The sequence below is a fragment of the Raphanus sativus genome, chromosome 7, assembly GCF_000801105.2.
Source record: "Raphanus sativus cultivar WK10039 chromosome 7, ASM80110v3, whole genome shotgun sequence".
NCBI classification, from domain to species: domain Eukaryota; kingdom Viridiplantae; phylum Streptophyta; class Magnoliopsida; order Brassicales; family Brassicaceae; genus Raphanus; species Raphanus sativus.
The window spans coordinates 12,390,234-12,411,686 of NC_079517.1; the positions used below are offsets into that span (position 1 = coordinate 12,390,234).

At 34.3% G+C, this 21,453-nt stretch overlaps 3 protein-coding genes and 1 long non-coding RNA gene across 7 annotated transcripts; 1 reads left to right on the forward strand and 3 right to left on the reverse strand.

Moving 5' to 3' along the window:
* Nucleotides 1-522: 522 nt before the first annotated feature.
* LOC108814890 (uncharacterized) lies at nt 523-2,122 on the reverse strand. Of its 2 annotated transcripts, none has more exons than XM_056990473.1 (6): nt 1,963-2,122; nt 1,808-1,872; nt 1,432-1,480; nt 1,224-1,331; nt 1,027-1,108; nt 523-940 (listed from the first exon to the last, which is right to left on the reverse strand). In XM_056990473.1, the coding sequence occupies exons 1-6, from the start codon at nt 2,009-2,011 to the stop codon at nt 700-702; spliced, it is 594 nt and encodes a 197-aa protein (XP_056846453.1). In that variant the 5' UTR covers nt 2,012-2,122; the 3' UTR covers nt 523-699. The 2 variants fall into 2 exon arrangements, with proteins under 2 accessions (XP_056846453.1, XP_056846454.1); XM_056990474.1 differs by having other exon boundaries at nt 1,432-1,516; nt 1,963-2,037.
* Nucleotides 2,123-3,229: 1,107 nt separating this feature from the next.
* Nucleotides 3,230-7,496, reverse strand: LOC108816936 (homeobox-leucine zipper protein HDG11). The gene is made up of 10 exons (XM_018589502.2): nt 6,405-7,496; nt 6,204-6,321; nt 5,934-6,122; nt 5,423-5,860; nt 5,247-5,348; nt 4,939-5,139; nt 4,686-4,866; nt 4,337-4,596; nt 4,170-4,259; nt 3,230-4,080 (listed from the first exon to the last, which is right to left on the reverse strand). Exons 1-10 carry the CDS (start codon nt 6,557-6,559, stop codon nt 3,649-3,651), a joined length of 2,166 nt encoding a protein of 721 aa, XP_018445004.2. The 5' UTR covers nt 6,560-7,496; the 3' UTR covers nt 3,230-3,648.
* A 2,533-nt stretch (nt 7,497-10,029) lies between these two features.
* Nucleotides 10,030-13,924, reverse strand: LOC108814119 (sucrose synthase 6). Its single transcript, XM_018586614.2, has 12 exons — nt 13,768-13,924; nt 13,539-13,671; nt 13,298-13,452; nt 13,020-13,212; nt 12,818-12,936; nt 12,521-12,737; nt 12,172-12,441; nt 11,821-12,104; nt 11,522-11,746; nt 10,874-11,440; nt 10,651-10,789; nt 10,030-10,552 (listed from the first exon to the last, which is right to left on the reverse strand). Exons 1-12 carry the CDS (start codon nt 13,875-13,877, stop codon nt 10,157-10,159), a joined length of 2,808 nt encoding a protein of 935 aa, XP_018442116.2. The 5' UTR covers nt 13,878-13,924; the 3' UTR covers nt 10,030-10,156.
* A 3,498-nt stretch (nt 13,925-17,422) lies between these two features.
* LOC108833090 (uncharacterized) lies at nt 17,423-20,162 on the forward strand. 3 transcript variants are annotated; one of them, XR_008936521.1, is made up of 7 exons: nt 17,423-17,689; nt 17,777-17,889; nt 18,038-18,149; nt 18,240-18,324; nt 18,945-19,067; nt 19,529-19,735; nt 19,802-20,162. It is a non-coding gene; the product is annotated as an uncharacterized LOC108833090 (long non-coding RNA). The 3 variants fall into 3 exon arrangements; XR_008936522.1 differs by having other exon boundaries at nt 19,839-20,162; XR_001946631.2 differs by lacking the exons at nt 18,945-19,067; nt 19,529-19,735; nt 19,802-20,162 and having other exon boundaries at nt 17,461-17,689; nt 18,240-18,916.
* Nucleotides 20,163-21,453: the final 1,291 nt, after the last annotated feature.

Here is a 21,453-nt window from a genome sequence, read left to right on the forward strand (position 1 = left end):
GTAAAACCTCTATAAATTATTAATGTTGGGACATTAATAGTTTTGGGGTTATACTGTATGTGGAAGGGAGGATAGTAATCAGCAGCAGTACATACAATAGCCATGTGTTTTTATATCATGTAAAGATATTCCATTAACTTTTCTCAGCTCTTCCTGAGTTGCACAGAATGGTTGATTCTCCATACTTTTGATTCAGGGTAGGGCATAACCAACCCGGACAAACCAAACTCTTGAGGGGTTTAGACTAGTTGAGAGCTGGACAAGCTTGGGTTTTGGTGTTGTGTTGAGTGAAGTTACTTTGGCATTTCATTGGTCACAAGTTACATTTTTGTTTCGGAAACCAACACAATCAAACACACACAAGGAAAAATGATCACACAAGGAGGGGAATAACGCTGATCCAACTACTCTGTACACTAAAACACAGACTACTGAACTTTCTCTTCTCATATTCTTCTTGTAATTTTGTCTACTTTTGACATCAAAAAGCTCTTTACTGACATAACAGGACAACCGTATGTATGGCTTTGGAAACCATCTTCATTCCAACAAATCCGTTTGGTTTCAACAATTACAACAAAGCTGTATTGAATCCTAAAGCTAATAAAACTCTTGTAAGCTTTCGACATAAAATATTGGAGAAGACAGACGAAACAAAACGCGACGAAGACTACAAGGAGAAAGATTCATACACTCAACTCAGTCATCTTCATCCGAAGACTCATACGCTAATCCCAACAAGCCTTTCAAAGCATTTTGACCTTGCCCATTGCTTTCTGCTGCTTTGCCTCCGGGTTGCTCCTCAGGTCTGTCCAGTTTATCTCTTTGAACCTTTGCTTCTGTTGGAACAATATCGCTCCTTTTAGGAGGTGACAAGCTTGTAGAGACCTTTGGTCGCTTCGGTTTAACCTCGACAACCTTTCTCAGCAAATCTTGCTGCCTACACATTGGGAAAACACACACAAAAATTAGTCACCCATCCATCTCGAGGTGTGAATAAAAGTAGAAAAGGGAGGAAACTGCTACCTGATACCACTCTTAGGCTTGGGCTCAACACGAAGCGGCAAAGGAATAGATGCTGGAGATGAATCAGCTTGGGTTGCAGCTTTGTGATTTATGGTCAAGAAAGACATGTAGAGTAACTTTAAGTCTGGTGGTGTCATAGTGAATGAAATCATGGTTGGATACAGAAACAAAAAAAAAGCAAAAAAAGAAAAAGGATATTTTAAAGGCAGCAAAAGCCCGTTTCTCAGTTCGTCTGAGAAGGCGCTCTGCATCCTGCTCTGCTTCCATCTGCTCTTTAAGATAAAGCAAATCGTCGCTGTCCAAAGCTACAGGAACCCCAAAAAAAAAAACACTTCAAAAGTTAAGAAACAATTTCACAGAGATGAGAGAGAAAAGAGCGAGCGAGAGAGAGAGAGAGATTGGTACCGCCACGTCCATGAAGATAGCCTCCACGCTCACCAGCAACATCTTGCATCTATAACAACAAAAATGTGGGCAGGGGCCATTATCCCTGCCGGGGCATGTTATCAGAAAAAAGTCTCTTCCATAAAATAGAAAAATCACTTTCACATACATCAACAACAATCAACAGTTCTAAGAAAGATCTCTCTCTCTCTCTCTCTCTCTCTCTCTCTCTCTCTCTCTTTATATAACTTCCCTACTTATATATACTACAACAATCAATCAACGAAGAAACAAGAGCATCAATTTACTCAAAGCTCTTAATGCAACACAGAGACAAGGCTCACGCAATACAATTTGTGCACAAACAGAGGAAGGAGAGAGAGGGCGAGGCGCTAACCTTTGCAACCATACGTTGAAAGGTGACGTCTTCATCATCTATCTTACCCTTCCCTTGTTTCTTATCTGCAATTAAAAAGTAAACAAGAGCTCAATCGAGAAACCCTTTACAATGAAATCTACACAGCAACAATGTTCGATTTAAAAAGGTCGGACCTTTAGGGTCGGAGAGATTCGTGTATTCTTTAACTTCCCTCCCTGACATATCGTCTCCGCTTAAAGAATCTCTCAGACGATTAGGGTTCCTACGTTTTCAGTCGAGGGGATGACGATCGAATTCACGGTAATGGTTTCTTTTCCCTCAAAACGAAAACATGAAGTCATGTTTGGTTTTGTCTTCTCCATTGGGCTTACTCTACACAATCGGACTTTATTCAGGCCTAATTAAATTCTTAGCCCAATATTCACTTCTATTTTTGCAGGAAATAAATAAGGTTCATTATTATTTGATTTTCTTTTTTCACATAAACAAAAAAAAAATCATCGTTTGAAAATAATTTCACCTATTTAGAATTTATTGAATCTCATATACGATAAAAAAATAATTTATAGTAGGAGAAAGGAAAAGTCATTAAATAAAATTTAATGATCATACCAGTAAGAAAATTTATTTCATGTCTCATTCACTCTCTTAATGTCATTTCTGACATTGTTGCATCAAGGTCTTAGCTAAGAATACTATCTAATGCAATTTACGTCTTAGTAACAATAATTAGCAATAGATAATACCACAATGACTACATGTTTAAATTTTTGTTTGAACTATTAGGAAAAAGAAGAAAAGAAGTCTAGTAGTAGTCTCTTAGACTAGTAACGTCAAGTACCCTTTATTGGCATGTGATCTAAGTTATAGACAGAAAGTACATTTACTATATACAGATGCATTATCACGATTTATATCTATCTCCGGATCCAACCCTACAAGGACAAATATACTGTTGACAATTAAATCACAAGTTGAATCAGAAACTAAAAACCAAAATTTTGCAAAGAAACATGTAGTATTTGATAAAATGATGATGATAATAATAAAAATATATCAAAAACAAATAAAATGATGACAATAATTAAAAACAAAGAAAAAAAAAAACCGCACGCTGGGCGTTTTTGTGTTGGTCAAGACGTGACATGTATCTTCACCATAAGTTTTGATGATCATTATAAAATGAATTATTAGATTTGTAAACCAATGAGAGAGTGTGATGGGTTTTCTTTGGTCCGTACGAATAACAACTTACATTAAAAGCAAACCAACCAAAAAAAAAGAAAATCGCATTTATAAAATTATTAAATATTTCTTGTTTCCCTTTCTTTCTAACTTTCAAAAAAGTCATCAACTTTGTCGGATCTAATTTCATCACATACCAACAATTAGATCAATCACCAGACGCACTGTGAATCAAAGAGGAAGGGTTTAAGAAACGGTAAAGCAGAACAACATACCATTTTAATGGAAAGATGAACAAAGTTTAAATAAAAGCTTTAACTGTCGCAAAGAAACAAAACCTTGCGATAGAAGTCAATACCCGAACCATACAAAGAAAGTTTGAACTTGCATGGTGCGTTCTTGACTTCTAGTTTCTAACCAAAACAATAATAATAATAGTAGTAAAAAACAAAAGAACTCATTAAAAGAACAACAAATGAAGAGAGATGATGATGAAGAGGAGGAAAGTGAGTAAAGAATCCAGCTGGTTGTTTAAATGAGGTTTTGTACCAAGAACAGAAGTAGTAGTAGCAGAACAATTTGAAGTTAATGTCCTCTCTTCTCTCTCTCTCTCTATGGCATTCACTTTCACTGAAGAGAAAGAGACAGCCCAGAGCTTTTAATGGTTGGTATCATCAAGCTGTAGCTGAAGCACTAGGACAGTTGTTCAACCCGGTTTTAATCTGGTGCACTGTGGTTCCAATCAGGTTATTAACCGTTTCCACAGACTCCATATTCAGTTTAGCAGACGGTAAGTTGCTAACCATTATCTGAAACCCAACCGTTATCAACGAACCTCCTCCTCCAAAACCGCTTGATGATGATGACCTTCCTGAGCTAGTTGAGGCCCCTCCTCCTCCTTGCTCAGCGGTTAAACTGTTGTTGTTTCCGTCTGGTGAGATAGCGAAACCTGAGGACAAGAGGGGGATGTATGAAGTATCGTCACCGTTCATTGCGATGTTCAGCGCTGATAAATCCACCGGACTGTACACAACTAGTGCTCCTGATGAGTCTATTGAGCTTTCTTGTAGAATCAGCATGTTGTTACTCTGTGATGCACTTGATGCCTAAATACCAAAAAAAAATAAAAAATTAACCAGCCAAGAAAACCAAGAATCATTACAGAAAGATTTGAGAAAGAGATAGTAGGCTTTACACGTAGAACCGATATGCAGCATCCAGGATGTGATCCATTTGCGATGTGAGCAACTTCTTGCACAGCGTTACTATTTGAAAGAACATCCCACTAAAAGAAAAAAAAAACATTATCATATAAAACATTTGGAAGACTCTTTGCTTATGAAGATGTGTTTTGTTTGTTACCTGAGGACGGGTTCTTTCGTCTTTGAGGAAGTTGAAGACGTTTTGAGGAGAGTTTGGGAGCCAGAAAGTGGTAGCCGCAGAGAGGACAGTGCCGTTTGGTTCAGGGCTCTTGTGTGCAGTCACACGGACACCAACGTCGTTCAACTCCGCAACAACAGTCGAGCGAGTGTTGTTAGATCTGCTGACACTTATGCAGTAGTTGCTAACCATTCTATGAGCAAGTCTCATCATGCTTCTCTTCCCTTCCGGCGATGGAATCACTGAAACTCAAAAAAAAAAAACGTTTATTAAAAAGCATTCAGAAATTAGATTAGCAATGGGGGGAGCTTGTGTTGATTTCAGCTCTTACCTCCACCGAGTTCACGAGATGAAGCTGCTGGTGCTAATAGAGAAGCATATCTCTCACACATTCTCTGGAGAGTAGTAACCCATCGTTCAGCTCCAAAAGCAATCCCTTTGTGAACCATCTCTCTGTACAGCTCATGAACCGCTTCTTTTTCTTCTGTTTCAGTATGCTCAACCCAAGTTACCTGTTACACATATCATCAACTTGAGAGACGTGCTAACTTGGAACATACTTACTTCTATTAGAGAGTTAAAACCTTGGAGTATCCATTAGGCATGTCCTGAATCAAGCATCCGGATGGAAACCTATAGGAGTGAGAGTGGGAAACAAACTGAGGAAGATGATAAGAGACATTTACAACTATCCAGCTCCCTTGTTCAATCTGCTGACAGTAGCGTAGCTCGCAGAACTCGCGTGTTGCTACTAATGGAGAAAGCACTTCCATCTCTTCATACATCTTTTACATAAAAACCAAAGCCAAGCAGAAGTTATAAGGAAAAACTATCAATGCTAATGATGGATGAATCACAAAACTAAAGAGGGTTTACTAATATCAAACTTTACCAAATGCAATGCACCCTCATAGGTACCTCCCATTCCTGAAGAAACCACTGCAAGGGTTTTAGAAGCTGCTACGATTGAAGGAAACAGCTCTCCCCACTTAGCCTGCAATTACAAAAAGACTTTAAATCGCAAATACATGGTGATGATGATGAGGATGGATGTCTGAGCTAACTTACACTATCCATAAACATGTCAACAAGTGACATAGCATTCATGAAAACAATACCAGAGGACCTAGACGCCTCGATTCTAAGGTTATGGTTCTTCCCTCGGTTACTTGACCTTGGGAAAACATTCTCATAGCTTCCAAGATTGAGAACGTCTCTGCACCCATCTGCTCTGTTCCACAGAGGCTCGTTTGTGTTGAAAAGCCTGAGCAATTCTTGCATGGCAGTCAAGGCAATGTCGTTCATAATAGGCTTATCCATGTCAGATACAGCAAAGTTACTAGTAGACATAGAGCTTCCCGGAAGAAGATCGAAATCCAGCGAAGGACCGGTTAAACTAGTCATAGACAGATCCAAGGGGGAGATGTGCATTGGGTGGAGCGTTGAGATGTGAGAGGAGATTGGTCTTCCCATGTACTTTGATGCAACGGTGGACATTCTTTCAAGCTGTGTAGTAAAAAGAAGATTTAGATTAGAAATGAAGAAAGACATAATAACAGAAACAAAAAAAGACAAAAACCTCTTCTCTGAGATGAGCGTTTTCCATGCGAAGCTTTTGCTCATCTAAGTAAGGATCTTCACTAACGGGAGGACCACCACAGTTTGGGCATATAGCATGCTTGATAGCTTCTCTGATGGCAATGTTCTCGCATCTAATCTTATCGTTCTCTGCTTTCAGTGCACTGTTATCTGCTCTCTCATGTTGAGCCTAACACAAAGAACAATGAATCACAACAATCTTTTCTTAAGACACAAAAGAGAGATAGATAGAGAGAGAGAGAGAGAGAACCTTAAGCTGAGTACGTCTGTTCTGGAACCAGAACTTGATCTGACGAGGAGCCAAACCCAACTCTTTGCTAAGTAGATTCCTCTGCTTATCATCTGGATGAGGACACTCCCTGAAACTCCTGTTTTGTTTAAACACATTCAAAACGATTATTTATGAGTAACCAAAAGAAAAAAAAAACACAAAACTAAAAGGAAACTTAACGATTCGAGGCGTTGAATCTGTTGAGCAGTATGACGATGGTAACGTTTCTTCTTCCTATCAGTTTCAGAGCCTCCGTCGTGTCGTTGGCTACCACTACCACCACCACCGCCGTCTCCGCCTCCACCGCTACCACTTCCTCCGACGACGAAACTCATCCCCTCTTTTGAGAAAAGAAGAGAAGAGAGTAAAAAGACTCTTTTTTTTTACTTAGTGTTTCACACAACAAGAAACTGTTAATGGACCATTTACACCACTGTCGTCAGACCCACTAGAAACAGAGAGAAGGCAAAAGTTTTGAACTTTATTTTTGCAGAGAGAAGAGAGAGAAGGAGAGAGATTAAAAGGAAAATGAAACGGAAGAGAATCTGAAAGAGGCTGTGATTACGGGAGGTGAAAGGGTGTGATTAAGGCAACAAATCATTGATATGTTTAGATTGATTTTTTTTTGCTCTAAAAATTAGGAGAGAAACAAATGCTCTGTTTTTTAGCCGTAATAATGTCTATCCCCCTAGAGAGAGAAACAGAGGAGGATGGTGGTGATCTCTATCTAGCTTTAGCTGCTCAAAGCTTATTATTACATCAAAGCGTCAGCCTAAAGCCGCCATTAGTGGTTCCTAACCCTTTTTTTTGCTTCTTCACATTCATTACAGATTCCTAAAGTCTCTCTCTCCCTCTCTCTCTTTAGAAATTGTGTAACTGATGGGGTTTTAATGGGGGAAGAGAGAGAGGGAGAAGGGGTTTTAAAGTCTCTTGCTTCTTTCCATTACTGCTAAGTAGTACTCTCACCATACTCGGGGGAATGGAGAGAGAGAGAAGGGGTCGAACCAACCAACCTTCTTCTTTTTTTTTTCTGCTCTCTCTCTCTCCACAACTAACTCTTTCTCTCTCTCTTCTCGAGCTTTTTTGGTTTGAAAGAGATGGGGGTTTGTCTCCGGGGAGGGTTAATCGACGGCGGTTGGATAAAAGCAGGGGACTTTAACCACTTTCTCCGGCCACTTTAACCATTTAATACTAACAAACCTTTTTATTATTATTAATTAACTGCAGTGTAATACAATTCATAAGTGTTTCATTTTAATCGTAGTTTTAAATTTATATACATAAGTAATAAAATATTGTTGACAAAAAGGGTAATAAAATATTTAATTTTGTATATTTTTAAAATAAAAAAATTATTATCTGTATATCTAAAAATATTTTAATCAAATAAAAATAAACTGAAAAATATTATTAACAATTTTTCATCTTAAAATTAAAAACAACATTTATTCTAAAATGAAAATTTTATTTTACAACAACAGAAAGTAATATTTATCGAGATTGTGTTGATCTTATCTTCTTTTATTTTGGATAGGAAAATCCATTATGTTTTCCATGTTTTATATAAAAAGGAACTAAAAATTTCCTGTTGTTGTTATTATTAATCTACAAAAATGTAAAATTTAGATAATTTTGTATATATATTTGATTTTTCCATTTCTTTTTTTGACAGCGCATATTTGACTTTTTCGTCAAAATGTCACTTGTCGTATAAATATAGTAAGCAATGATGAAAACATTAACTGTAAATTAAAAGGAAACAAATGCTTATTTTTTATTTACGGTCGTAGTTTAGATAAATTTCTAATCATAAAAGATTATTTACTGAAATATAATGAATGCGGTGAACGTTGCAAGAATTTATGGTTTTTTTGTTTGAATTACACTAATTTATGGGTTTTTCTATTAAAGATGGCTGTTATTTATGTGTTACCTGATTTAATCATATCTTTATTAGCCAACGCCACTCGTTATTCAAAAATCTTTTCCAATTATGGACTGTTTTTTTTTTTTTGGCATCAATTATGGACTGTTTAAAAGGGGTACATTTTAAGAAATTTAATTACATGCTATTACAGTTTTTGTAATAATGATATTTACTTTTATGTGTGTGTTTTTATCGTTAAAAATTAATTCTTATCTACTACTCCCTCCGTTCCTGAAAGTAGGATTTTTTAGATTTTATTTTTGTTTCATAAAGATAGATTTTCTATATTTTTAAAGTACTTTTTGATACTTTTAAGATGCATTAATTGAAAACATTTGAATTGACTAAATATTATTGGTTCATGGTTATTGGAAAATGTATAATAAATATAAATAAAAAGTTAAATTGAAAACATTGATTATTTTCTTAATATACGTGAATTGTCTAAAAAATCTTATTTTTAGGAACGGAGGGAGTAGATGTCATGACAACAGCTACCTCCAAAAATCTTTGGAAAACACCTTTTACTCATGTGTTTTAGAGTTTATGAATTTGTTTATATGTAGAAAACTTACCTCCTAAAACATGGGTATAAATCTGTAATAATGATATACTGATAACATTTTAATTAAAGATTAAACTATCATTCAATTTAATGGATGTATAAATCTGTAATAACGATTAACATTTTAATTAAAGATTAAACTATCATTCAATTTACTGCATGTATAAATTTGTAATAACGATATAATTGATAAAATTTTAATTAAAGATTAAACTATCATTCAATTTACTGGAAATAAAATATGAGAAATTCATATTTTTATATTATATTGACTATATAAGATTAGTGATGTTTAATGGAGTATTTGTTTTCCATTTTATGAAAAAGTGAATTACTCGATATTGAACATCTTTCAAATGAACATTTTCATAGAAATGATAGTATCTGTTACTGTGATTAAGAAATTATTATTAATATTCCATTTAAAAAAATACTATACTACTATAATGTTACTGCTTTGTATAATTAAATCATCAAACTAGAACTAAAAAATATCGTTTATTTTCATGAAGTTCCCAAAAATCACATTACCAATCTTGGTTCAAAGTTTATATCAAAAAGTCAAACTTGCTTCACTAAATACATTGAAAATGGAAAACTGTAGAAGAAAGAAATATAGTTGAAACTTGAGAACTTGACAACAATGTGAATTTAATACAACAACATACTTCTACAAACTTTCGTTGACAAAAGGAATGACCAAGCGTCAGCTGAAGAAAACGATAAGAAGCTTATAAGCTGATTAGTTAGGTTGAAACGCCTGATCATCGAAAACATATCTCTAAATTAAATTTGATTTAGGAAACTTATATCGTTGGTGTTATCTTTTCATTATTGGGTGATACAGAAACGTATCGGATGAGATTATAAATGCTCTAACGTAAATTTAATATAATGTATTGATGAAGCAAACACAGTATAATGAACTTGTCATGCATCAATTCTTTGTTATTGATGAGATAATTATTTAAGAATAAAAATTATCATCATAGTAGTAGTTTTCTTTTATATCACTTTGGTCTTTAATTTACCACACTATATTCCTTAAATATTTACATTAATCTGAAAGAAAAGAAGCAATTAATTAAATATAGTCTTAAAGCATTGATATAAAGGTTCCCACCTTACCACATTTATTTTGGGACCTTGAACAAAGTGAAACTTCACATACAGTCTCTGCATTCGTTTGCTCCATATAGCTATCTCAAATTTAATTATCATATGGACCGATTCATTGCTTTATTTATTATCTTAACAAATTAATTCAAATATATGTTCAACAAGTTTTCATAATTAATACATGCAGAGAATACGTACACGTGTTATTTAAAGTTGTCAAATCTGGTGACTGGTAAGCCAAAACATTACAAAGTTTTTTTTATTACTCCAGCATCGATGGTAATTACATTTATTACGAATTTACAGGTTTATGTTTCAATTTTAATCATCCTGAACCAAGTAAGTTCCAAAGAACCTCTGCTTCAAAATGTAACAGATGTAGAGACAAACCAATACTGACCAAAACAAGTTTTTAACCGGCGAAGCTCCTTGGTTCTGTTGTTGTCTGTATGCAATCTTCATCTTTTCTAGCCTCTGTGTCTGTGTCTCTTCAGAAGTCTCTAAAACTTTCTTCATCCTCTCTGATGCTTCAGCAGCAAGCAACCCCTCTTTCACCTCATTTTGTTCTTGACCATCTTTACTCTTTGCTTTCGCTTCTGTGACTTCCTTCTGCTTACTTCCACCTCCAAGAGATGCTGGTTTCTTGGGAAGGAGGTTACGTAGTGAAGCCAATCTCAGAGGCAAAGTTTTATCTTCAGGGATAGTTACTTTCTTGGTCTACAAGAAAGCACACAGATGATAAAGGTTAGTTTAGTTTATATCACCAATAGTAAATCTTCAGAGATGATAATAATAATAAAAAAAAAGAAACCAACCAATGGTTTGTACTGGAGATTGTATAGCATGTCAATGTATCTCTGCTTAGCTTTCTTCTGATCTTCATTCACTTGTCTCCAGAACCCATAGATGCTTCCCATTTTCAATAACTTCTCTGCATAGATCTTCCATGTGTAACTACAAAAACGATACAACACCTAAGAATAAGCAAATGTAATGTGACGACATTTATATTTTAAGAGTTAAGTAAAGTGTACTTACCACTCGTAGATACGTTTGAGACCAGCCTTAGAGATACTATCCCAATACAAACCATCTGTACTACACTTGCTGAAGAAGTCTCCAATCCTAGCAACAGATTCATCACCATTGTTGGGATCAATGTGGAAACCAGAGACACCATCAACGATTATCTCAGCCGGTCCACCTTGATTAGTGGCGAATGTTGGTAGTCCACAGTTCATGGCTTCAATGACCGTTAAACCAAAAGCTTCATACAAAGCTGGTTGAACAAAGACTCCTTTTGTATCAGCAATGCACCTGTAAAGCTCACTGTTTCTGTATCTATCAGTTTGAGCAGCTATCCATCTAAACTTCCCCTTTAGCTTATACTTTTCAATGAGATCATGCATCTTCTTGATCTCAGCTTTCTCTTCTCTGTCATTAGATTTCGACATATCGAAGAATCCAGCAACTACTACAAGGTTAGCCATCTCTCTTAGTCTCTTATCTTTGCCATACCATTCAACCAAACCAGTTATGTTCTTCACTGTGTCTAGTCTCGCCATTGAGAAGATGATTGGTTTCTCTCTTTCCGCAAGATATCCCCTGTTTCCACAAACAAGTTAGGCTAAACTCAAAAACCATATAGTGTAGTGTTTCATTATTTGTAATGAGACTACTACTTACATGTGTTCTTGATTGTCTTTCTCATTGTAGAGTAGTTCTTGTATAGAAGGATGAAACTTGGTCAATCTTTTTTGCTTCTCTGTGTAAGGGAAGTATACAGATTGATCTGCGCCAGGAGCAGCAATGTTAAACTTTGGATCAAACACATCAATGCCAGAGACAACTCTACATAGACCAGGCATTGTGAAGGCAGTGTGACTCTCATACTGTCCTGGCCTTTCCTTGCTGCGAAAGTTATAGTTTTGTGAGTATGAATCTTAATGTTTGAGATGTTAATGATGTTTCGGAAATGAACGAACCTTCCTGCTATTTCTTGATATGTGCTGGTAATGATGAAGTCAGTGACATTCATTGCTATTAAATCAGCTGTGAATTGGCAAGAGAAATGGTATTTAGGGTCTAGTTCTTTCCACTTTGCATCTGAATCTTCATACTTTGTCTTCTCCAACGCATGAGCAATGGTTCCTTGAGTGACACCGAGTTTGGTGGCCATTAGAGATGCAACCAAGTTCCCATCTGTGTAGTTTCCTATGATGAGGTCAGGCTTGCACTCAAAGCGTTGGAGAATCTTGCTAGTTGCATCCTGTAAAGTAAATTTAACAGGTTTAGTTTGCTTTTGCTGTTGAGAAAACAAGAACAAAACTTCTTACCTGAGTAAACCTCTCCAGGTAAGGGTAGATATCGAACCGGGAAACCCATTGACGTAGGGTTCCTTTATCTGTAACAAAAGGAACCCTGAGAATATGAGAATGCTTGGTCCCTTCAATGGCTTCTAGTTCTTGATCACACTTTGTGCCTCTTGCTTCTGGTATTAACCGTGTCACCACAAGAATCTGAGGCTTGAATCCGAGACCTTGTTGGTTAATTCGAATCAGCAGCTCTTCTTCTAATGCTCTTACTTGATCAAGAATGTAAACAACCTATATGATCATCACACACCAATGTAAGACCAATAAGGTTCTTCTTGCTATTAAAATTGATTACTTGATATGCAAGTACCTGGCCTCCGGTATCTGGTAATCCAAGGACATCTTGCTGACCAAAATAGCCATGGACAGAGAATATCACAACGTTGAACACTGTGGGAAGTCTACTAAAGAGCAAATCAAGCTTCACACTGTCTGGTGCCTCTAGAACTTCTGAGAGCATAACCATTGTTTCTTTCACTCTCTGTGATGTGTTTCCCCAACCTTTCTCAAATCCCATTTCTTTCAACCTAAAAAAGAGACCTTATTAACCACATCCTTGTTAAAGTTCCTCTTGTAAAATAAAAGAATCTTGAGCAGTGTTATTTACCTTGGAGCAAAAGTTTCATAAGGAGTATGTTTGGGGTAAGTGGAGACTACATTTACAGCAAGCATCAGAGATTTCTGGAGCTTTGCAACTGTGTTGATATCTTCATTGATCATGAGATTCTGAAAACATAAATCACCATGAATGAGTTAACTTTTGAAGAAAGTAAATCAAAATGGAAACAAGAAGATGATTAGGTCATGACCTCTCCATGATGGTTAAGGCGAAGCAAGTAGTTCAACAAAGGTTCTAGTTTATCAGTGTTGCCTCCAAGCTTAGAAGATATAAACTTAGAGATGTAATCAGCTCCATTTCCAATGGAAGAAGAAAGATTAAGCCTAGGTGTTGTGAAATCAATCGCTCCAAAGTCTAACTCCAATGCATTTTCATCCTTAGCCCTACAAAACATTTGAAAAAAAAAGAGATAAGATTCCTTGAGCTTTAGGTAATGAATATTTCTCTGGTGTGAAGATCTTTGCTAACCATGACTCGTCAAAAACAGATTCCTTGAGCCTCAAGTAATCCGTGGCTGTGATTTCATCCACTGTTAGGTCTCCAGCATTGACCTTAACGTATTCCCAGAAACCAGGATCTGGCCTTGCGGCTAAAGCAACAAAGGGTGGAACCACTGCTGCTTCCTGAGTAGTTAAAACAGAGAAAATTAAACCATGCGACTGATTAAACCTTGTCTTAAATGCAAATGGTAATGAAGATTATATATTACCTGAGTACATGTGAGAATGTAACCAAACAGTCCCTCCATAATCTTCTTGCGGTCATGGCTATCTTCTATACATTTTTCTATCTCAGTCATTAGATTCTCACGCTTCATTAGCTTCTTTCCTCCTCTAACAAAGCTACAACATTTAAGCACACACAAACATATATAAGTGATCCAAAATGTAGCAAATAAAAAAAGGGTTAAAAGTGTGATGTTAAAAGTTTGAGAAAACCTGGCAAAACATCTCTTCATATGGTACCGGCTTTGTTTCAATGCATCAGGCATTTTGTCAGCGATTGAATCCGATCGTGGAAGTGTTGTGGGAGATGAAGAAGAAGCCATTTCTTTTGTTACAGAAACAACAACAAAGGATCAAAAGATTAAAATGATTGTGGTGAAGTAGTTTGATGAAACATGGTGATAATCACAATGTATATATAGGATACCTTGAGGTGATGAATATGCTGTGGAAGGGGACAGAGTAGAAGGAGAAGGAAGGGGGAGAAGATTATTCGTTAGAAATAAAAGTTGGAAAAGCTAGCTAAGTGTGCAAGTAAACAAAAAAGAATATGCTTTGATTTTTATATTTTGAAATCAAAATCAGATTTTGTGCCTTTTTGCTTTTCTTGGAGTTTATGTTGTGGTTGTCCATGTGGACCAAGATCTATGCATATACTTTCCTATCTGATAATATGCAGAAATGCAAGTAAGTTCATAGTATCTTTTAATGTATTGCCCAAACCAAAAAATTGGTTAGATAGCAAAACGAAACCGAAAAGCTAAATCGAAAATTAGTTAAGGTTACAAAACAAAACCATAACAAAACCAGTAAACAGAGAAACTAAATGATGTTATTCATTTGTGTATTTTAATTGATTCAAGCTCTCACTGGTGATTAGCCATAATTCAACTTCTACTTATTCTGTAATTACATTTTTTTTTGTTTGCCATCTGAATATTTCACTAACAACAACAAACCAAGTATTACAACAAAGAAAAAAAAAGTATTACAACAAAGATACAACATGTATCCACCAAAAAATCATACTATCAGGCCAGCTACAACTACATGACTAGACCAAGTCAAAAAATATTTGATAATCATCTAGGCAGGCCCCTAGCTACATAGGACTGAAACCTATTTCCATTGCACTACAAGAAAACATGGAAATACTGACGGACATACTGACGGAAAATGAATTCCTCGGAATATTCCGAGGAATTTCCGAAGAAATTCCAAGGAAACATAAATTTTACGTTTCCTCGGGATTTCCTCGGAAAATACCTAGGAAATTCCGAGGAATTCACTTTCCGTCGGTATTTTCCGAGGAAATCCCGAGGAAAGAGTTTTCTTCGAAAAAAACCGACGAAATTCCGAGGGATTTAGGGATTTAACTTTTAGGGTTTAGGTTCCTCGGAATTTCCTCGGAATTTACCAAGGAAATTCCGAGTGATTTAAGGATTTTACTATAGGGTTTAGCTTCCTCGGAATTTCCTCGGAATATTCTGAGGAAATTCCAAGGAAAAACACATTTTCCTCGGAATTTCCTCGGAATATTCTGAGGCTTTTCCGAGGAACAAGGTTTTGTAACCGAAAAAAACGTTTTGCGGTTTGAATAACACATATATAAGCCTTATTAAGTGTCTTAAACTGACTATTAAGTGTCTTAAACCAAAAATAGGTGTGTTACCCGATAATAAACACTTTCCGATTGTATGAACGAATTTCCCACAACATAAGATCAAACACTTATACACTTTAATGAATGGTAAAAGGAATACTTACAATTCATTTTGGAATTTTGTTATTTCATGGTTTATGATCATCTATACAAAGAATATTCAATTTTATCATTACATTAGTATAAGAAATGATATTGGGCAAAACAAATTGAGGTTTTGAAACCCTAAACATATATCCCTCGGAATTTCCTCGGAATATACCGAGAAAATTCTGAGGGATTTGAATTTTCCTCGGAATTTTTTCATTTAACCGCCATAATTTTCGCGAAATATTTTGCGAAAATTAAATTTTTGAAACTGAGGAAATTCCGACGGATAGTTTCCGTCAGAAACTTCGGAATTATATATAAACACAGATCTCTTCTTCTTCCTCATTTTTCTCTTCTTCTTCCTTGCCATCTCCGCCGACCTCCCTTTCTCTCTCGACGATTTCCGGCCAATCCGACCTATTCCTCCTCTATTTGATTCCCAAATCATGTAAGAACCTTCCCAATCTATTTGTTAGGTTAGATTTGATGATTTTATAAGTTTTTTGATAGATTTTTGTTAGGGTGATTGGTAGGATTGTATAATGGAAGTTTGATTGTGGTTTTGTATTGAGGATTGTGATTATTTGATTGTGTAGATTTTTTTTTAAGTTTTATAATAGTTTGGTGTTTATAAATAATTTTGAAAACGTTTTTTGTATATAAAATCTATTTTATGAATTATAAATGAAATGTTTTTGTATATAAAATCATTTCTATATTTATCAAACATTTTTAATATTTATGAAACGTTTTTTTGTAAATATTAAACTATTTTGGAATTTTAAAACTATTTATATATTTTTTAAAAATATATATTTATATTTTTGTGATTAAAAACCTATTTTTGGAATTTTAAAACTATTTATATATATTTTTAAAATATATTTATATTTTGTGATTAAAAACTATTTTTGTAATTTTAAAACTATTTATATATATACTTTTTATATATATATTTTTGTGATTAAAAATATTTTTTGTAATTATTAAACTATTTATTTTTTTTATATATTTTATATTTTTGTGATTAAAAACTATTTTTAGTAATTATTAAACTATTTTTTTATATTTATATTTTTGTGATAAAAACTATTTTTGGAATATAGCATTTATATTTATTTCTTTTTATATTTATATTTTTGATAAAAAAAATTTTTGTAATTATTAAACTATTTTTTATATTTATATTTTCGTGATTAAAAACTATTTTTAGTATTTATTAAACTATTTTTTATATATTTATATTTTTGTGATTAAAAACTATTTTTTGAATTTTAAAATTTTTATTTATTAAAACTAATTTTTAATATATTTTAGTTGTACAACTTTGAATAATATTATCTAATATATTTTCAATTTCAATTTTTATTTTATATTTTATATTTTCGAATTTCATAAAAAAAAATAATTTTAATTTTTTTTTAATTATTTTTTTGAAAATTCCGAGGAAGGTGGTCCCTCGGAATATTCCGACGACCACGTCCCTCGGAAAATTCTGAGGAAATGTGCGACGAACCCTCGTCCTCACAGTTTCCTCGGAATTTTGTTTCCTCGAAATTCCGTCAGAAAATTCCGAGGAAATTCCGAGGAAATACAAAATTCCGAAGAATTTTTTCCGAGGACATGTTTCCTCGGTATGGCGTCGGAATTCGCTTATTCCGACGACATACCGACGATTTATGCCCTCAGTATGAGCCTGTTTTCTTGTAGTGTTGACTGCACTGCACTGTTAGCAATTAAACAGGCTTCACGGATGGTATATGAGGGAACAGACTCAACCCTCCATTCTACCAGCTCTCCAAGCAACCGTCGAAGTTCTAATACTTTGCACTTGAAGGAAGGCCAGGCCTTCGGTCGATTTATAGCTGAAGCTTACATTCTCCCTTCAAATTCAAAGTACACTTTTCGACATTTGTGGGATACCATACTTTCGATTGCCCATGCCACGCAGAGATCAGGGCCGGCTTATTCAGATAATGGGCCTTGTGCTCAAAAAAAATTCTCATAAAATTGCTGTTATATCTATACTATACTAAAAGGGGAATACCCTCAAATTCTAAGCTGTCCACGTCATTTAATTAAATCGACCAATGAGAGAGAGTCTTTTTGCCACGTCGGATGCATCACTCAAAATCAGTTGGGCTTTATTTCGTTTGGCCCATATTAGGTTTATCAGGTCACGTAGATGAAACGCTGCGTAATAGATTTCGCGACTCCAGACCTGGTGGCGACTTTGTCTGCGCGCTGACCTTCCATCTTCTTCCCCTGGCAAATCCTGTAACCGATTCATCACCTTAAAGTCCTCAATTAATCGAGCAGGCACGATCTAGATTCAATGCGACCTTTAAGGTTTCAGAGACGGTAGAGTTCGACTATAAATAGGTAAGCTATCCTTTTTCATAACATCATCACATTCGTTCTAGACTAATCAGTAAAATGGCTAACGTATCGGTCCTCTCCGCTCTGCAGGCTGGACACTCCTCTTCCACCGTCAAGTTCGCTTACTCCGCTTTTGTGAGGCCTGAAACGTCCGACCTGGTGGAGAGCTCATGGGCATCGACATGCTTTTAATCGTCTCTCAGGTTATGTAACTCTTATTATTTTATGATTTGTTTATTGTTTATAAAGATTTGAAGTTCATGTGTATTCATCGTCTCTGTTAATTCTCTGTTGCCTTGAATTTTGTCATACTATTTAATCCTGTTTGATGCTGTTTTTTTTTATATTCAGTCGACCATGATGCCGGTGACTGTGAATGTCAACCGCCTTGCGACGCACCAGCCTAACCTTGAAGCGGGATCGGTCTACTCTTTAGCTCCACGAACTCCAGTTACCTGCAGCGGTAAGGGTTTCTCGGTCAGATATGTTTGCTATATTTTTTAATTTGGTTTCATGTTCACCACCCTAACGTTGAGCTTTCCACATGGTTCAGCGAAACAGAGAGGGTTTGTCCTCAAGAAGATAGAATCATTGATGGTGTCATAACTGAGTTCTTATGTGCTCAACTTCCACCGCAGGTCAAACTCTAAGTTAGTCCCTTCCATTAAATAAAACGCTTCTCATGAACTCTCTTGAAGAAGCCAAGAGCAGAGAACTGGAAGCTGCATGCTTCTTCTTTCAACCTCACTGTCTTCTTTTGAATACATTGACCTGTTTGTGTTTTTGGGATGTATTTTCAACAGTCATTCGTGAATCCAAGCTGTGAGCCTATGTCTTTACTACTTTGTGTAGTTTTTTTATTTTATCTTTTTTGTCTCAACCAGTTTTTCATGTTTTTTTTTAGCTTTCCAGCAAAAGTATGTTGTAAAGTTTTCTCCTTTTTGCCAAATAAAATTTAATGAAGGTCTTTTAAATATTCAAAAGCAATCAACGCTTTGAGAACATTCCTTTGGGTTCTCTTTTAGGTACTTACATAGATGATCATAGTTGGATCTGAGTTTCTTAGTAAACTGAATATTCACTTTCATAAAGTGATTAAAAATAGTTGATTCCAACTTTGTTTAGTTTAGTTCTACTGACTTTCAGAGTACAAACCAGCTTCAGATACTAGAAAAGTATTAAATCTGAATTAGTTAGATTTAGTATTCTAATATTTGTTTATAGTGCTTTGTCTTAATCTTTCTTTTTAAACCTGTAGGACTACTATCAAGCTTTCAGATTGAACCCACTTAATCCATTTTCAGGGCATAAGATATGATGTCATTGGGAGACTTAAATCCTACAAGCATGTTTGGAGCAGTGGTTTCAGATATGGATTAAGGTATGTTCATGTCTCCTCTCTTTTGCTTTTACAAAAAGTGTTACTACTTGAGAGAGACGAGATTGATCTAATATGTTTTTAGAAATAATGTTCAGAAGGTATGTTAAAGACCATATGTATGAATCAATAGTGTCACATTGTTAAATGAAAATGTCAAGCGTTTGTAATGGAAGTTTTATATAGTTTGTGATGATTAGTTTTCTATATTCAGACAGTTATGCAAATTATTTTAAAAGATGTCAACTAAAATCTTATTAGTAGTTCCGTATTTGTTCCTATTTTGTTGCTTTAATCAATTTTCAATACATAATATTAAATCCACCGGAAAGGTGGGAGTATACAATATTATTTTTGATTTGTATCGATTACATGATTTGATTTTTGATTGCATTGTATATGGAAAATTGTTCTGTCTATTATTATTGTTTGTTTCTGATGGCTGTGGGTATTGGGTTATGCAGGGTATTCAGGAAGGAGAAGAAAACTTGAGTTATATTTAGTTATGTAGAGCATCATGTTTCACAGTGCCTTGAACAAGACATGAACCAAGATCGCTTGGTCTCATGGAGCCAACATAGCGAAACTGATAAAGAGGAAAGAAGGCTGATCATCAGCAGGACACAAGGATCGATGACAATATGGCGACGCTGGTGACTTCCACCCTACAGGTAAAAGCGTTGTGAAGTGCTTTCCAGACAAACAATTTAACTTTTGGTGCTGCTTTGATGTTCCAGACGTCCTTATACCAGTTGGTTTGATGATTCTGAGAAGTTAGGGACTCTTGATCTTTGCATTCCAGCGCAGAAAGATACCCAGATTTAGTGCTATAATCTCCTGATGGAATCTTAAGCCACACCCGTCTGTCCGGAGCCCCGACCAAGCTTGGTTTGATGAGTCTGATACTCTGTTACTCTGTTGGCAATACTCTTCAATCGAAGCAAACTCAACATAGGCAAATTCACAGAAACTGCCATGGCGTCCTATAGCCATTGTAACATTAACAACTTGGCCAGCTTATTTGAAGAAGCTCCTCGCTGGAGGAAAACAATAGTAAAATCAATGGAAAACTTTCAAAAAAATAACCAAAGGTGTGTGTGTGTGTGTGTTTTTTTTTATAACCAAAGGTGTGTTATAGTTGCATATCTAATCTTTAACAATTGGTATACGAGATTTCAACTTTTCAAAAGAAAGAGTTCCAACGTACTAAGTGTGGTTCCAATGTTTTCTGGAAATGGTGACATGTATTGTTTGTTGTTCTAAAAGTATTGTCTTTATTAAGTTTATTGAAAATAATTCTTTTTTTTGGCATCTATTGAAAATAATTTATAGCTTCAAAATCTAAAGATTATTGAAACATATTTATTGGTCATAAAATTTGCAGATTTCAATATTCAAAATACTTACACATTTATGAAAATATATATATATATATATATGTATATGAAAGTAAGGTTATTAACCTATTCTTTAAATAATAACTTAAAATTAAATCAGATGATGTATAAAAATATATTATATACATAAAACAATTAAAAATAAAAACTTAATAAATATATAGTATGTGAACTCTTAAAAGAGTTTAAACATGATTATTAAAAGATTAATAGAAACTGTGACTATGTTTACATATAAATTATTGATATTCCAAACAAAAAAATTATCTTTCAAAATATTTCACTCTAATTTTCCAAATATTATATCAAAACAAATAAATTATATAATATAAACAAAAAGATATAATGATATAATGATGACAAAAAGATATAATATAAACAAAAAAATTAATTTATTTTAAAACTTAAGGTTTAATTTATACTCCTTCCAATTCCAAAACAGTAAAATTTCTATAACTTAATAATTTTAGGGTTTTCATATTTATTTAATTTACAAATATGTCCTTTTGAGATTTATATATTTTGATGTATGTTTTATGTAAAAATATGAAGAACATATGATTTCACGGTATTCTATATCGTTCCTATTCGATTATATGGGGTATACAATAAATGCAAATGCATTTTAAGTGTAAAATGAAAAATAACATCGAACATTTAAAAATATTAAGAAAAACTAAATATATACTTTACTGTGAATAGAAAACAAAATATAAAATATAATGATTATATTTATATAATATTTTTATACATTAATTTTTAATTTATATTTATATTACGAACATATATTTACATAAGTTTTTTCAAAAAAATTATCTTATTGAAATTTGTTATATTTTATGTTAGCTCAACTCGGAACTGCATGGTGAAGTTTTTGACTTTTTTCTAACTTATAGTGATTATAAATTTCTCAAATATATATTTGGATTTTTCACACATATTAAAAGTATTTTAAATTTTGATTATAATTATTTTATTTCTACTTCACCAAA